Source organism: Saimiri boliviensis, chromosome 20 (genome assembly GCF_048565385.1).
Source record: "Saimiri boliviensis isolate mSaiBol1 chromosome 20, mSaiBol1.pri, whole genome shotgun sequence".
Lineage (NCBI taxonomy): Eukaryota > Metazoa > Chordata > Mammalia > Primates > Cebidae > Saimiri > Saimiri boliviensis.
This window is the reverse complement of record NC_133468.1, coordinates 30,884,064-30,900,346: the sequence shown is the minus strand read 5'-3', so window position 1 is coordinate 30,900,346 and position 16,283 is coordinate 30,884,064. Positions and strand designations below refer to the sequence as shown.

Below are 16,283 nucleotides of genomic sequence, written 5' to 3'. Positions count from 1 at the left end.
ATGGCATGGGAAATACCCACGTATGCACCACCCAGCTTAACAAATGCTCTCCTATATTTCTAAGCATGATCTCTTTGAAGAGCTCTTTTGTCTTTGAATGTCTCTTCCCTGTTTGGCCCACATTACCCTTTGTCATATGAAGACTTGGGTGGCTCCTGTGTCAGACTCTTGCCATGTGCCATACCTAATGAACTAGAACCTAAGGTTGCTGTGGATTGTACAAGGAGCGGTTTATGTAATGTGAGGGTCAAAGTCTGGCTTCCTGGGTTTGGCTCCGGCTGTAGAATAAGGCTGTTGATGTTTAATCAACTCTTTTTTTTTCCACACAGGATTTATGATGGTCGACAGCCTGTGCTGGCTATCGCAGATCCCAACATAATCAAAACAGTGCTAGTGAAAGAATGTTACTCTGTCTTCACTAACCGGAGGGTAAGCATCTATTTTTTGAAATTTAAATGCTGATTGATTAAATTTTTATTTTGAAATTCTTATATATTCATAGACAATTGCCTAAAAAATGTTCAGGAAGGTTCCACATACACTTCATCCTGTCCCCCACAATGGTAACATCTTGCAATCTTGCATAACTATAAATACAGTATATTCATGTTACTATAGTACAGGAAATTGACATTAATATATTGATACAGTTTACAGAGCTTATTCAGATTTCACCCGTTTTATGTGCCCTCACTTGTATATTTGTATGTGTAGTTGTGTGTGTGTGTGTGTGTGTGTGTGTGTGTGTTGTGAGATGGAGTCTTGCTCTGTCGCCCAGGCTGGAGTACAGTCGTGCAGTCTTGGTTCACTGTACACTCTCCCTCCCGGATTCAAGGATTCTCCTGCCTCATCCTCCCAAGTAGCTGGGACTACAGGCACGCACCACCATGCCCAGCTAATTTTTGTATTTTTAGTAGCGATGGGGTTTCACCAAATTGGCCAGGCTGGTCTTAAATGTGTGTGTAGTTCTGTACAAATTTATCAGTGATCAGCATGATCAAGATGAATACCCATTCCATCACCATGTGGCTCCCTTCCGCTATCCTACAGTCACAAGTCTTTTTCTCTGACAGGGTCTAGATCAGAGCAAACTTTTTTATTTTTAGGAGGTCAACGTATTAATATTTCCTTTTATGGATTGTGTTTTGGGTGTCAAGTCTGAAAGTTCTTTGCCTAGCCCTTCTTCCTATATTGCTGTTTTTTTCTAAAAGTCATAAAGTTTAATGCTTTACTAAATGTAACTCTATTATCCATTTTGTGTTATTTTTTGCATAAGGTATGAGATTTAAATCAAGGTTCATTTTTTGTGTGGCTTTTGGCTGTCCAGTTGTTCCAACACCATTTTTGGAAAGGTGGGCATATTTTAAAAATCAATTGGGCTTATTTCTGTGCATCTCTCATTTGCTATTCCGTCCCATTGATCACTGTGTTTATTCATCCACCAATACCACACGCAGTGACTCTAGTAGCTGTACAGTAACTCTTTTTTTTTTTTTTTGGTCAATATAAGCTTTAGGAATATCTGAACATGTACATTTACATTCAAGTTGATAACGTAGTTTATTTCGATACAAATTATGCTAGAGAACGCTTACATTTCAGACATGGTCATACATGTGCTATTTGAAATGCTTTATCTTGATACAGATCTTGATTATGAATCTCTTGATGATAGATATACAGCTAATTTGTCCCAAAATTCACGAAGATAACTGTATTGCTTGATGATCTGTATTGCCCCAGATCCTCTTAGGTCATGCAGGCTGTCTATGGCTTGCTTTGGTGATACTGTGTGTGACAGGCTGTATAGTAACTCTTAACATCATGTAGAGTGATTCTTCCCACTTTTATTGACTTATTTTTTCAGATTTGTTTTAGCTTTTCCTGGTCTTCTGTTTTTCCATAAAAATTCAGAATGAGTTTGTCAGTGTCTACAAATAAACCTGTTAATTTGACAAGAATTGAATTAAATGTATAGATCGACTTAGGGAAAATCTGTATCTTTACTATGTTTGGTATTTCAATTCATGAACATAGTTGCCTCTCCATTTCCTTAGGTTTCTTTTGACTGCTTTTAACATTTTGTAGTTTTCAGCATAGATATCCTGTACATGTTTTGTCAGATTTACCGCTAAGGTATTTCATTTTTGTTGGAGTGACTCTAAATTATATTATGTTTTTCTTGTATTTTCAGATATTGATTGTTGTTACATAGAAATGTGCTTGGTTTTTGTGTGTTGATCTTGTATCCTAGAACCTTGCAAAACTTAGTAGTTCTACAAGTCTTTTTGTATATTCCTTGAGATTTTGTACATTGACAATTATGTCACCTGGAAATGGAGACAATTCTTTTATTTCCTTTCCAATTTGTATGCCTTTTATTTCTTTTTTCTTGTCTATTGCATTAGGACTTCCCAGTATAATGTTGAGTAAATGTGGTGAATTTTTGAATTGTTCCTAATCTTAGGAGGGAAGCATTCGGTCTTTCATCACTAAGCATTACTTAGATGAACTGGGTGTTTTTTTTCTTGCAGATTCCCTTTATCAAATTGAGGCGCTTTCTCTCCCTAATTTGCTGAGTTTTTGTCATAAATGAGTGCTGGAAGTGCTCATTATAAAACAAAATATGGTTATGGAAGATGAAAGAAAGTTTCAAGCATGTTGGCTTGATAGGCCAGTTCCAAGTTGGCAAAAATAATTACCTCTTTTTCTATCTATGGAATAAAAAATTAAGAGAAAAGAATTTTCATGGAATCTCATTATTTCTTCAAAATATATTCCTAGTTTTAAAAATTTTACCTACTATTTTTTTTTTTTAATCACCACATCAAGGGACCTCTTTTTCAAGTTATCCATGTTGTAGGTGAACATAAAGACAGAGCTTGTCTGAGGCCACATACAGTCCAGCAAAGCCGCCTGCCTGTCTGTCACCACTCCCTCTCTAGACTGTACAGTCCTGGGGGCAAGTCCTAGGTCTTCATCCTGTCTATTCCACTGGAAGACCAGGTTCCCTACCATGTGGAGAATTTGCATACAAAAGGAGACTGGGATATAGAGGCTGGAGACCACATCAGGTGGCTGGGTCTCTTGAACACTGCCCCACATGCAAATACATCCCAGGATACCGGGCATCTGGGATAAATCTCTATTGAGCATCTAGCATAGGGCCTGTCACCTAGCAGACAGTCACTAAATATCTGTTAATGTGATGCCTGTTTAACACATTTTCTACAACCATGGAGATCTCCACAACTTATGTAGGACAAAATGTTTCTGCTTTGAACTCTAGCCTTTCGGTCCGGTGGGATTTATGAAAAGTGCCATCTCTATAGCTGAGGATGAAGAATGGAAGAGAATACGATCATTGCTGTCTCCAACCTTCACCAGTGGAAAACTCAAGGAGGTATGAAAATAACGTGAGTTTTAATTAGAAACTTAAAGAATGAAGCTGATGGGGACAGGTAGAAAGTAAGATCACAGTCCCTTTCTAAAGGTTAGTCCACTGAATTTGAGCTTCCTAAAAATGGTCTTTTATGTTTATGTACAGAAAAGACATCACAAAATTCATTATAAAATGTCACTTACTGCTCCATGCTGGAGAAAGCCATGTCCTTCTGGGACTTGAGTCTGTGCTTTTAACTATGGGTGGTGTGTTTTGTGCTTAGATGGTCCCTATCATTGCCCAGTATGGAGAGGTGTTGGTGAAAAACCTGAGGCGGGAAGCAGAGAAAGGCAAGCCCATCAACATGAAAGAGTAAGTAGGAGCACAGCCATGGGGTTCTTAGCCATCATTAGCCTCTCCAGCTGCCTGCCACGGAGCTAATATTGCCACTGTTTGGTTATTCCAGTGACCAGACAAAAGGAAGGCTGTGATATTGCAACTCCCATGGGTCACCCAAGATGGGGCAGCTCCCATGAGGAAGTGGCGCAGCTGGAGGTAAAGGGTCTTCTCCCCTGTGCACATGAGCCACGATTTACTTATCTGATAAATTGTCACCCTGAATATTCTGGAAGACTAAATACCTACTTTAGGGGGAAAAAAGCATGATTATATCAAAGTTTTAAGTATGGAGTGTATGGGATGGTGGAAAGGGAAGGCACTTGGTATCTGTTGGTTGGCAGTGAGTAGGGTGGGAAAGTTATAATGGAGAACTTTAAGTAACTTTGATCCTTTCATGGTTTTTCTGAGGATGTGAGTAACATACAAAAGATTAAACATTCCCACTACTACTTTTTCCCCCAGTCTTAGAGAGGGTGCTAGAAACACCATAGGTAAGGCAAGCCTATTATTTGCTGTCTACACTAGTATGTACTTCAATTTTGCAGGAATAATGGGTGTAATCTGAGCCTGTCCTGGGCAGAATGGGGATATGTGGTCACTCAGGTATAGGAATTTCCATATCAATTTTTGAGAGATTATTATTATTATTATTATTATTTTTTTAGACGGAGTTTCGCTCTTGTTACCCAGGCTGGAGTGCAATGGCACGATCTCGGCTCACCGCAACCTCCGCCTCCTGGGTTCAGGCAATTCTCCTGCCTCAGCCTCCTGAGTAGCTGGGATTACAGGCACGCGCCACCATGCCCAGCTAATTTTTTGTATTTTTTTTTTTTTTTTTAGTAGAGATGGGGTTTCACCATGTTGACTAGGACGGTCTCGATCTCTTGACCTTGTGATCCACCTGCCTTGGCCTCTCAAAGTGCTGGGATTACAGGCTTGAGCCACCGTGCCTGGCTGAGAGATTATTTTTAACCAGGACGTTCTTGGTCATTATATTTTATAAAAATGATTCTGCCATCAGGGCAACCTCAGCTCACAAGAGCTGGGGACAGTGGAACTTTCCAAAGCTTTAGCAGGGAGTGGAGAGAATAAGGACAATATTTCTGGGAGCTCAGAACAGGATGTTGCTGTTAAGTGCTGAAGAGGAATCAGCTCTGGGCATAGAGTCTGTAGTCAGATATCACCTTTCTTGAATCCACTAGGATGAGTTAATTATTCTACTCTCGTCCTGCTAAAGTACAGTGCTTACACATCTTATATCATCCACACTCAATACATGCTACTATGGTTGTCTGATAATGGGTCTCTGTCTTTCTATGACTGGATTCCTTGACCTCAGAGGTGAGTCTAACTCAGCTTGGTGTCTCCATCACACCCAGCATAGGGCCAGCTGCATCACTAGCACCTGATAACCACCTTCTGAGGGGGTGTGATGGAAGATGATCGAGTAGATAGTTCTGAAAGTCTGTGGCTCTTTGTCTTGACTGGATATGTGGGTTTCCTGTTGCATGTACAGTGGAAGGATGGTAGAGTGGTGCTGATTTTAATTTTCCATGTCTTTCTCCACTCAGCATCTTTGGAGCCTACAGCATGGATGTGATCACTGGCACATCATTTGGAGTGAACATCGACTCTCTCAACAATCCAAAAGACCCCTTTGTGGAAAACACCAGGAAGCTTATAAGATTTGACTTTTCAGATCCATTCTTTCTCTCAATAAGTATGTGAACTACTATTTCCTTTTCTCTTTTAAAAATAACTGCTTTATTGAGATGTAATTCACATACCATGTAATTCATCCACTTAAAATGTACAGTTCAGTGGTTTGCAATGTGCTTGAAGATATGTGTGACCATCACCATTGTAAACCCTAAAACATTTTTGTCAATCTAGAGACCTTATACACTTTAAGCTATCAACCCCCTGCCACAAACCGTCATTATATGTAACACTAATCAACTTTCTGCCTCTTTGTATTTATGTACAGAAAACATAAAGAGGCAGAAAGCTGCCTATTCTGGACACTTCATAGAAATGGTATTAATTTGTCAGTGTTTTTATTCTCTGGTTCATGAATTTGTACTTCAGTCTGTATCATTTTCTTTCTTCTGCTGGCTTTAGGCTTAGTTTGCACTTCTTTGTTTACTGTGTTGTGGCATGAATGTAGATTACTGGTTTGTGATTTTTTGTTCTCCTAAGTTTAGACATTATAGCTATAAATTTCCCTCTGAGCACTTCCTTTGCTAAATCCCATGAGTTGGCCTATCACATCTTAATTTGTTTTCACCTCAAAACAGTCCCTATTTGCCCTTTGGGTTTCTACTTTGACTCATTGGTTACTTAAGAGTTTATTATTTAACTTTCACATATGTGTCAGTTTCCCAATTGTCTTTCCCTTATTGATTTTAGCTTTATTCCATGAATAGGTGACAGAGATATGCTATGTTATTTCTATCGTGACGACTATTTCTTGAACAGCATGATTAATTTAAGCAGCAAATTATGATTTGGGTTATCCTAAGAGACTCTAGTCCAATAGATAAAGGCTAAGAAATTAGGATATTGAATTTTGTTTCTTTCATCATTCGAAAGACGCAGAAGGGGCTGCTGACCTCACTTCTGTAGTGGTGGTCCCTATGTATAGACCTGCCCTTGCTCAGCCACTGGCCTGGAAGATGGGCAAAAGTCATAGAAGGAATGGCTTCCAGTTGACAACCTTGATGTCTTTTACTCTTCTGATTGGTAGAGAAAATTAGAATTGCTCTGGTAAATTTTGCATGTTCACAATGGTTTCCTCTTCTGTTGTTGTGTTTTTCCTACAGTACTCTTCCCATTCCTTACCCCAATTTTTGAAGCATTAAATATTTCTATGTTTCCAAGAGATTCTACAAGTTTTTTAAGAAAATCTATAAAAAGGATAAAAGAAAGTCGCCTCAAAGATACACATAAGGTAAAATCTGGTGGTAGTTATAGGAGGATGTTTATTTTTTCATAACTTGTTAGATAATATACATATGATTGGTGCACTTACCTGTATGTTTTAAAATAAAGATTTTAACATGAAGAGTACTTATGTTTAGAGCAGGAGAATTCATTTGGTAGGAATGCAGAAGGTGTAGTTTGGGGAAGGAGACATGAGAATGAGTCAGAGACAGCACTTAAAATTTGTTATCAGGTGCAACAATTAGTATGCCATGGCATAAATACTATAAAGATAAAATTTTACCACTTGACTTCCCTTCAATAAATTGTCAAAGGATAAACATTACTGTTTGGAAATATATTTTACTGGTATTATACTTTCCCCAGATCATAGATTGGTAAAGAGTCATTTCAAATACAAGCCTGTTATTTTACACATTCTGCAATGAAAGGCCCTATCAGGCCACTTGCTGAAGTATAGTGTGTGTTACATCTGAGCCCTCTCACAACCTGAAGTGAACAGAGGTCTTCTCTGGGAATTGAGGCTGCAAGGTTGGCTAACTCAACTTTGCTTTTATGAGCCCTAGAGGTCAGCCAAAGATGTCTGCAGGTCACAGAGGCAGGACTGGGTAACCCAGGTGTCAATAAAGATTGTATAGAGTTTGGGAATGTTGGAGTATTTGAAGATGCTCCCACCAAAGCTGCTAAGTTCTGGAAATGTCAGGAGATTAATCTTTGTGGACATTGGGAGGAAGACAAGAATAAGAGGTCCAGGGCTTCTTCATGGGTACCAGTTATGCCCACAGAAAGAGCTAGCAACTCTTTGGCCAGGAAGCTATGTCCAAAAGACAGGGGACTGAGGATCAGTAAGGAGCAAAGACCAAAAAGCAATTGAACATGATAGCCAGATTTGTTTCAGGAAAACATCCTGCTTTCCAAGGATTTAGATGGATATTTTTTTCACTGGTGACTCAGGCAACACCCATCAGATTTCTGGTCTTCAAGGGGCCATATTCTCAGAAGGGAGGCTGAGGACTGCACTTCTGATTTACTTCTGACTTGATGAGTCACTTTCTGTCAATGTAATGTCTCTTTTTGCTTCTAGCACCGAGTGGATTTCCTTCAGTTGATGATTGACTCCCAGAATTCGAAAGAAACTGAGTCCCACAAAGGTAACCAAAGAGTGCTTCTGGGGGCTACTGGTGGGGCACTAAGAGGGAGGTCCTTGTTCTGAAAATGTGCAGGAAGTATTCGAGGAAGATGAGAATTTCTGTCACATAGCAGAACGATACATGTTTGGATGTATAAATGGTAGCGGAGATACTTTTCAGAGGCGTACAGGCATAGATAGCCATGTTCTAAGCTTAAAGGGCAACCTAAGCAAACCTGGCATGCCATAATGTCAGCGGTCAGTGGATCACCTACATCAGATCAAATGTCAGTTCTCAGTCTCCTCCAGATCCACTGAAACAAAACTTCTGCCTGGAAATTTATTAGGTTGCTGCAAAAGTAATTGCGGTTTTTGTCATGACTTTTAATGGCCAAAACTGCAATTACTTTTACAGCAACCTAATATATCTAACATCCAGTCAGGAGATATGCTGTCCAAATAAGGGTGATTTTAACTGGCAGTACTTGCTGAAAGTGTGTTCACCAGGCTAATCTACTGCAAAGTTATTTTTTCCCTTTCAAATGGATAAGTAACTTGTAGGGGAAATATCTGAGACCAACTAAATATCCTCTTTGTCTTTAATCTTTCACCTACAACCCATGTATGGTTTTTACTAAAGTAATTATTATAATGACAGTGGCAAAATGATGACCATGGTCAATTTCAAGCCACCAAGATTTGGCAACCATCTCACAAAATTCCTGTATATTTACCCATTGGTTCTAGAAAGCAGGACTGGGCTAACTCTAGTAGTCTGCTTTAAATATGTCCATGTCTACATCTACTTCTGTCTGTCTATCATCTATCAATTATCTGTCCAACTATCACCTATCTACTTACCTATTTTCTATCATATATCATTTATCTATCTATTAATCTATCACAATAGAACTTGCTGTGATAAAGGAAATAGTGTATTGTTTTACTGTTTCATACAGAAATCACTAGACACATAAGGCTATTGAGCACTGGACATGTGGCTAGTGCCACTGAAGAACAATTTTAAATGGTATTTAAGCTTAATTGAATGAAATTTGATTTTAAATAGCCACATGTGGATAGAGGCTACCTTATTGGACAGGAGAGCTCTAAACTTTGAGCGTACAGTTCAATTCCGCATCAGTATCATCAGGTTCACGGTAACTGAATACAATTATTAGATAGTTTAATTTACCCACAACTACATCACAGAAATCTTCACTGGTAAATCACAGCTCTGTTGACCTTTCTCACACTCATTTAATATTGGTTTTAGTTGTGAATTACATGGTTGGAGCAGGCACCATATTTATTTCTGTGTTCCAGGTCTCTAAGGTCCTAATCCAGTCCTGATCAAATAGATGAGTGATGGAGCATCCTGAGCTTCTCTCAGGAGACAAATCAAGAGGGGAGCCAACTTGTAATCATAGGAGCTTATGCTCTTTTAATGCCATTCATCAGACTACAATCAGTCACCAATCATATAGCCTTTTTTCCATCTCTAGTTCCTGTACATCCTGAGATAGCAAATTCTGAAACCTGTAGCCTAGATCTATCACCTAACACCTCTCAAAGATAAAATCCATGCTTCTCAAGCTAGGCTATGCAAACAAATCACTGCATCTTGTGAAAGTTCAGATTTTGAATCTGTAGTTCAAGGGTGGGGTTTGAGATTTTGCATTTCTAATAAACTCCCAGATGCCTCTGAACTGTGGACCACACTCTGAGTAGCTAGAGATGGTTTGTAGTCTAGTATTGGTCCCTTAACTTCCCTCAAACATATCTACAGGAAAGGTCCTTTAATTTTCCCTATATTTAACCATTAATGTTGCAAATTCCCTCAAAGTTTGTCAAGGTATATTGTAGCTAAAATAAATTACATCTTTCTTGGGGGAGAAGACTACCCCATATTAATTTACAATAAAGTACTTTTAGGATCATTCAAGAAGCATACCCATAACACTGAGTAGGTTATGTAGAAACACTCTCTCTGGAAATTACCCAGTTGTGCAGGTGTTGGGGATGGCAGGAGGAGAAGTGGATGGCCCACATTCTTGTATACCTTGGGGAAAACTGGATGAAAATGATTTGCCTTGTTCTGGCTCTGTAAGATACATATCAAAGTGAAACCACCCCCAGTGTGACTCTGAATTGCTTTTCTGTTTTTTCCCCTAGGGATTTGAGGGCTTCACTTAGATTTCTCTTCATCTAAACTATGATGCCCTCCATTGACCTAATTTACTTAAAATGTCTTTCCTCTCCTTTCAGCTCTGTCTGATCTGGAGCTCGTGGCCCAATCAATTATCTTTATTTTTGCTGGCTATGAAACCACCAGCAGTACTCTTTCCTTCATTATGTATGAACTGGCCACTCACCCTGATGTCCAGCAGAAACTGCAGGAGGAAATTGATGCAGTTTTACCCAACAAGGTGAGTGGATGATACATGGAGAAGGAGGGAGGAGGTGAAGCCTTAGCAAGAATGCCTCCCCACCACTTCCCAGGAGAATTTTTATAAAAAGCATAATTAGTGATTCTTTCACTGACACTATGTAGGAAGGCTCTGAGGAGAAACACAAGGGGAGAAACATAGAGAATGGTTGTGACTAGCAAAACTATAAGATCTTTGTAAAACAGTACTGGCCCTGGTTCATCTGCTTTCTGTTACCACAATAATGCTAAGTTAAAAACATCCAAAAACCTCAGTGGCATCCAACAATAAGCATTTGTTGCTCACACGTCTGGATAGTGAGCTCTGCTGACATTGGCAGGACTGGCTCTGGTCTGGCTGTGGTCTGACAGAGCTTGGTCCTGGGTGTGCTGTGCAGGCTGACTCACCTCTGCCCCATACCTGTCTCATGTTCCAGTCAGGTAGCCACTGGTGAAGAAGCCAAGCTAGGAACCAGGGTATCTGACTCCTGAGCTGAACTCTTAACCTCTATAATACTGCCTTCCAAATATAACACCAAGTACAAGGTACATATCACCCACAGTGTTTTCAGGCCTCTGCCAAAACTGGGATTCTTTGTGGTATGAAGAAACCTAGCTTCTGGGGCTGGCCCTGGTGTGGCAGTGAGGTGAACACAAAGGGACAGAGATTACAGTCCAGCCCTGAAGTAACAACTAGGAGACTGTTTCAACAAATGAGGACAGGGCTGTTCCAGCCTCTTTATAACTTTCACTAGCATTGAAATTGTGTGCTCTGGTGACATCCAACCAGAATCTTCTTTTGTCATATTTGGGATAGAAAGGGACTAGTTTATTCTCAAATTATTGATAGAGATTTTATATAATACAGTGTGTCTTTCCACATTTATTTATATAACAAAAGTCCTGCTTTTTTTTTTTTTTTTTGTACACACAGACATATATAATACAAATCCTGCTTTGTAACTCTTGTTTGTATGTATAACAAAAAGTTACCATGCAGGACTTTGCAACCAATAATCCTTGTGTGGCACAGATAATTTGCTCCTTTTATCTGTTTTTACTTTCCTGGTTACAGGCATGTGACTTCTTTTTTGAAAGGTGACAGTCACTTTATCACATTTTATTTGATGCTAGTTGTCATAGCCTATTAGTCACATCTATTTCCATGAGAAAGAAAAACCACTATACAGTTATGCTAAAGATTTTTAGTACCTGGGGTGAGGATGGTCCCGAATGTCTCCCACCTTCATTACTCCTCCACACATCTCAGTGGGCCATTCAGCACATCAGTGGGCATAACAGTTATTAAAATACTTTATGAATGCTACGATCCTTTACCAGTATGAGTTAGTCTCTGAAGCTCCTAACACTTCAGTAATACTACATGGACTGAGTTAAAAGTTAATTCAAATTCTCAATGTATCCAAATCTGTTTCTTTCTTTCCAGGCACCAGCCACCTATGATACTGTGCTACAGATGGAGTATCTTGACATGGTGGTGAATGAAACACTCAGATTATTCCCACTTGCTATGAGACTGGAGAGGGTCTGCAAAAAAGATGTTGAAATCAATGGGATGTTCATTCCCAAAGGGGTAGTGGTGATGATTCCAAGCTATGCTCTTCACTATGACCCAAAGTACTGGACAGAGCCTGAGAAGTTCCTCCCTGAAAGGTACAAGGCCCCTGGGAAGGGAGCCCTCCCTGAACCAGACTGGTTCAAGCATATTCTGCTCTCTTAATCTACAGGACAGTCATGTGGTTGTACAATCATTTGCTTGTCTTTTTTAAAAGTTATTTTTATTTTTATTTATTTTTTTATTTTTTTGAGACGGAGTTTCGCTCTTGTTACCCAGGCTGGAGTACAACGGCGCAATCTCGGCTCACCGCAACCTCTGCCTCCTGGGCTCAGGCAATTCTCCTGCCTCAGCCTCCTGAGTAGCTGGGATTACAGGCACGCACCACCATGCCCAGCTAATTTTTTGTATTTTTAGTAGAGATGGGGTTTCACCATGTTGACCAGGATGGTCTCGATCTCTTGACCTCGTGATCCACCCGCCTCGGCCTCCCAAAGTGCTGGGATTACAGGCTTGAGCCACTGCGCCCGGCCCAAAAGTTTTTTTAAAATCATCAAACTGATCATTGTCACACTTTACAAACCACAGACTAGAAAAAAGAAAGCTACAGCTACCCACAGTCCCAACAACTTAAGATGAAGGTCATCAATTATGTCCTTAAGGGTCATAAGTCTCCAAAATATATGGACTCTTAAAAACACATGATCATAATGCTATTATTATTTATCCCTCAAAGGAATATTTTTTCCTTAATATAATCAAATATTTAGGAATCAAATTTGAATAAAATTTTTTTATTGGCTCTAATCTTCAAAGAATTTATAGCTTAGTGGAACAGACAAAGCAGTGATGATACTGCTGTACATCAGTACAGTAGCATCATATGGCCATGTAAATTATCTGACTTAAACTATTTTATGGAGGAATGGGGGAGAAAGAAGGAGAAACAGGGAGAAATGGAGTGAACAAGAAGGAGGGAAGGTAGGGAGGAGACGGAGGAGAATTAGAAAAACAAGAGAGGAGAGGAGAAGGAAAGTGCAAAATAACAATTTTGAAATAGTGCAAGACAATTTCCCCTTCTCCTTCCACATGACCAACATAAGTGTGAGTTGAGGCAGGAACCTACTTTTCCATCAATCAGTCTCATCACTTATTTGCCTTTTATAGTGTCAACACATCACCAGCAAGAATATAAGTTTAGTGTTTAGAAATAAATATTCTTGGCCGGGCATGGTGGCTCATGCTTGTAATTTCAACACTTTGGGAGGCCGAGGCAGGCGGATCATGGTCAAGAGATCGAGACCATCCTGGCCAACATGGTGAAATCCCATCTCTACTAAAAATACAAAAATTAGCTGGGCATGGTGGTGAGTGCCTGTAGTCCCAGCTATGCAGGAGACTGAGGCAGGAGAATCATTTGAACCTGGGAGGTGGAGGTTGCAGTGAGCCAAGATTGTGCCATTGCACTCCAGCCTGGGCAACAGAGTGAAACTCCATCTCAAAAAGAAAGAAAGAGAAAGATTCTATGCAACACCATTTATCTCATCTCAACAAGACTGAAAGCTCCTATAGTGTAAGGAGAGTAGAAAGGATCTATAGCTTACAATTCTCATCGCAAAATAAGCATAGCAGGATTTCAATGACCAGCCCACAAAAGTATCCTGTATACTACTAGTTGAGGAGTGGGCCCTAAGTAAGAAACCCTAACATGTAACTCTTCAGGGTATTATGTCATTAACTTTTTAATCTACCAATCTGAAATTAGGTTCAGTAAGAATAACAAGGACAACATAGATCCTTACATATACACACCCTTTGGAACTGGACCCAGAAACTGCATTGGCATGAGGTTTGCTCTCATGAACATGAAACTTGCTCTAATCAGAATCCTTCAGAACTTCTCCTTCAAGCCTTGTAAAGAAACACAGGTAAGTAAATTTTTGTATAAATAATGTTTTGCTAAAAATTCTTTTAACTGAATGGTCTATATTTTTTAAAAAGAATATGCTCATTTAATCTTTTAATAATTTCTTCTATGGGCCAAAGAATATATTTGGACCCATCTATGATTTTTAAGGGTGCTTCTGTTGTGGAGTCAAAAAGCCATAGCATTAAAAACATCATCTAAAGTCAATGTAGATTACCATGCCATGATTATGTGCAGTCTCTCTGAACTTGAGCAAAGTTTAAATTCCATTTCAAGTTGATTGGAAAGATAAGTATTTTGCACAATCATGAAGTGCAATGATTACCTTGTTTTGACTTTTCAATGGTGCTCTCCCTCACCAGAACTTATAGAGGCTTTCTCATGACAGTGGTTCCCAACCACTAGCTGTACATTTGAATCACCAGGGAGCTTTAAAAATTCATGATGCCTGGGACATCTCAGTAATTCTAAACTAATTTGCCCAGAGTGTGGCTTTAAAAGCTCCCACATTGTTTCTCATGTGAAGCCAAGGTTGAGAATGACTAATTTAAGCATTTCTGGTAGATATGAAGGACTACCACAGTCCAAGACCATCCTGACTGACCTCACCTTCCAGATGCCTAGCTCTATCCAACTGGGCTACTTTTCAACCCAGTTATAACTCTATTAATGTTCTTTCCTCTTTCTTGCTCATTCTGTTCTTATCTTTCAAGTCCTAGTTCAATTCCCAAGCCCTTCCAAAGTGTCTTCTCCACCTAGTCCAGGGTCCCTCTCCTCTGCTCTGTTATTGGTTACTGGAGGCTATTATTATATAATTTCATAGTTTGCTATTAAATCACTGAGTTTTGTTCTCTTTTCTCTGTATCTAAGAATATCTTCCTTCCTTAACAATATTCTCTCATTTTACTCCTTTTAAAATATCCCAGTGGTGCCTTACAAGAGACTTTATCTAATGCAAGCATTTGGTAAATATTTAAGGAGTGATGTGCAGTCAATTGGCTTGCATAAAAACTATTTAATGTGAACATATAACAAATGACATTCATGTATATATTTAAGCTATTTAATGTGAACATTTAACAAATGACATTCATGTATATATGTGTGTGCATGTGTGCACATGTGCATGTGCATGTCTGCAGGGAAATATATTCATGCCTTTTGAAATTTTTTAAATAATAAGGTTTTATGTTTGTAGAAAGATTAGGAATCTTTTCCCTGAAGAAGTTAAAGAATAGATGTTATTGATTCATATTAAGGACTACCACAGTTAGTCCTTAATATTAAGCAAGACCCTATCAATCTTATTTCTAGGTCTTATGTATTTATTATGCAACTCTGCCCCTTAAGTAAGTTTTCTACATAGGAGAGGAAGAAGATACAGATGGTTTCCGTATTATTTCCATATTCCATATTATTTATAGCTTCATGTCAGCTGTGTAGCTATCCTATATGTGTGCTTAGGCAGGGGACTCAGTCCTGAGAGAAAGTGGTCCTCTGGCACACCTGGGATGGGGAAGGTACTCCCTGGTAAGCTTCCAAGCTGGCACTTCTTGATCTCCGTGGCAGTTTTCTTGCCCTTTACTCTGTGGAGATCAGAATATTACTCTGTTGTGTTCCCTCAATACTGAAGGAGTGTCTCAGTAAGAATGGGGCTTAAAAAAAAAAAAAAAGAATGGGGCGAAAAGTTGAGTAGAAACACTGTAGGAATTAATTGAGGGGTTCCCCACTTGCACTACCCTTAGAAGCCAAGGGGAGATGTGAAAAAATAAAATGATAATGCTTACTGAAGGTGTCTTCCCATCTTTACACTGGATGGGTTCAATTGGGAGGAATTACTGGACTCTGGAAGTTGAAGACTGTCCATATAATTGAAATGTACAATAGCTACTCATGATCACCTTGAAAGTTTCAACATATACAAAATTCACTTTATATGACTCTTCAAAAATAGTTTGCCATCATACCTAATAATCTGGTTTAAATTTTAAAAACTCATCCTTTTTACTTACAATTTGAATCCAAAAGGAACACAGGTTCCCACGAATTTGTCTCAAGCCTGGCACAGAATAGGTGCTCCATAAATATTTTGTTAAATGATAGATGATGAATGGTCTCACACTATCCAGTCTTCACACATTATAGAGTAAGTATAAAGAATCCAAGATTTGTAGTGCTGAAGGTAGTTTTCATATGTTCACAAAGCATTATTGTCATTAATGCATTTTTTTTTTTACTTTGATGCTATACTTTCTACTTTTGCTTTATTTAATGCTTCTCAATATGCTTGTTTAACTGTTGCAGATCCCCCTGAAATTACGCTCAGGAGGACTTCTTCAAACAGAAAAACCCATTGTTCTAAAGGTTGAGCCAAGGGATGGGACTGTAAGTGGAGCCTGAACTTCTGCTTTGCTCTTGAAGAAAGCTGTGCCTCAGAACATCAGAGACCTCAAATTACTTTCTGAATAGAATCTTGAAATAAATATGGGCTTAATCTAA

At 39.1% G+C, this 16,283-nt stretch overlaps 2 protein-coding genes across 2 annotated transcripts in view; one reads left to right on the top strand and one right to left on the bottom strand.

Moving 5' to 3' along the window:
• ZSCAN25 (zinc finger and SCAN domain containing 25) overlaps nt 1-16,283 on the bottom strand; it is a 174,442-nt gene that overhangs the window by 21,737 nt on the left and 136,422 nt on the right. The gene's annotated exons all lie outside the window — the stretch shown is intronic.
• CYP3A4 (cytochrome P450 family 3 subfamily A member 4) overlaps nt 1-16,283 on the top strand; it is a 24,817-nt gene extending 8,534 nt beyond the window's left edge. The window contains exons 4-13 of the mRNA XM_003934216.4: nt 330-429; nt 3,290-3,403; nt 3,666-3,754; nt 5,353-5,501; nt 6,604-6,731; nt 7,809-7,875; nt 10,122-10,282; nt 11,729-11,955; nt 13,623-13,785; nt 16,089-16,283. Of these exons, the coding sequence (XP_003934265.1) occupies nt 330-429; nt 3,290-3,403; nt 3,666-3,754; nt 5,353-5,501; nt 6,604-6,731; nt 7,809-7,875; nt 10,122-10,282; nt 11,729-11,955; nt 13,623-13,785; nt 16,089-16,184 (1,294 nt within the window). The 3' untranslated portion in view covers nt 16,185-16,283. The remainder of the gene's footprint in view (nt 1-329; nt 430-3,289; nt 3,404-3,665; nt 3,755-5,352; nt 5,502-6,603; nt 6,732-7,808; nt 7,876-10,121; nt 10,283-11,728; nt 11,956-13,622; nt 13,786-16,088) is intronic.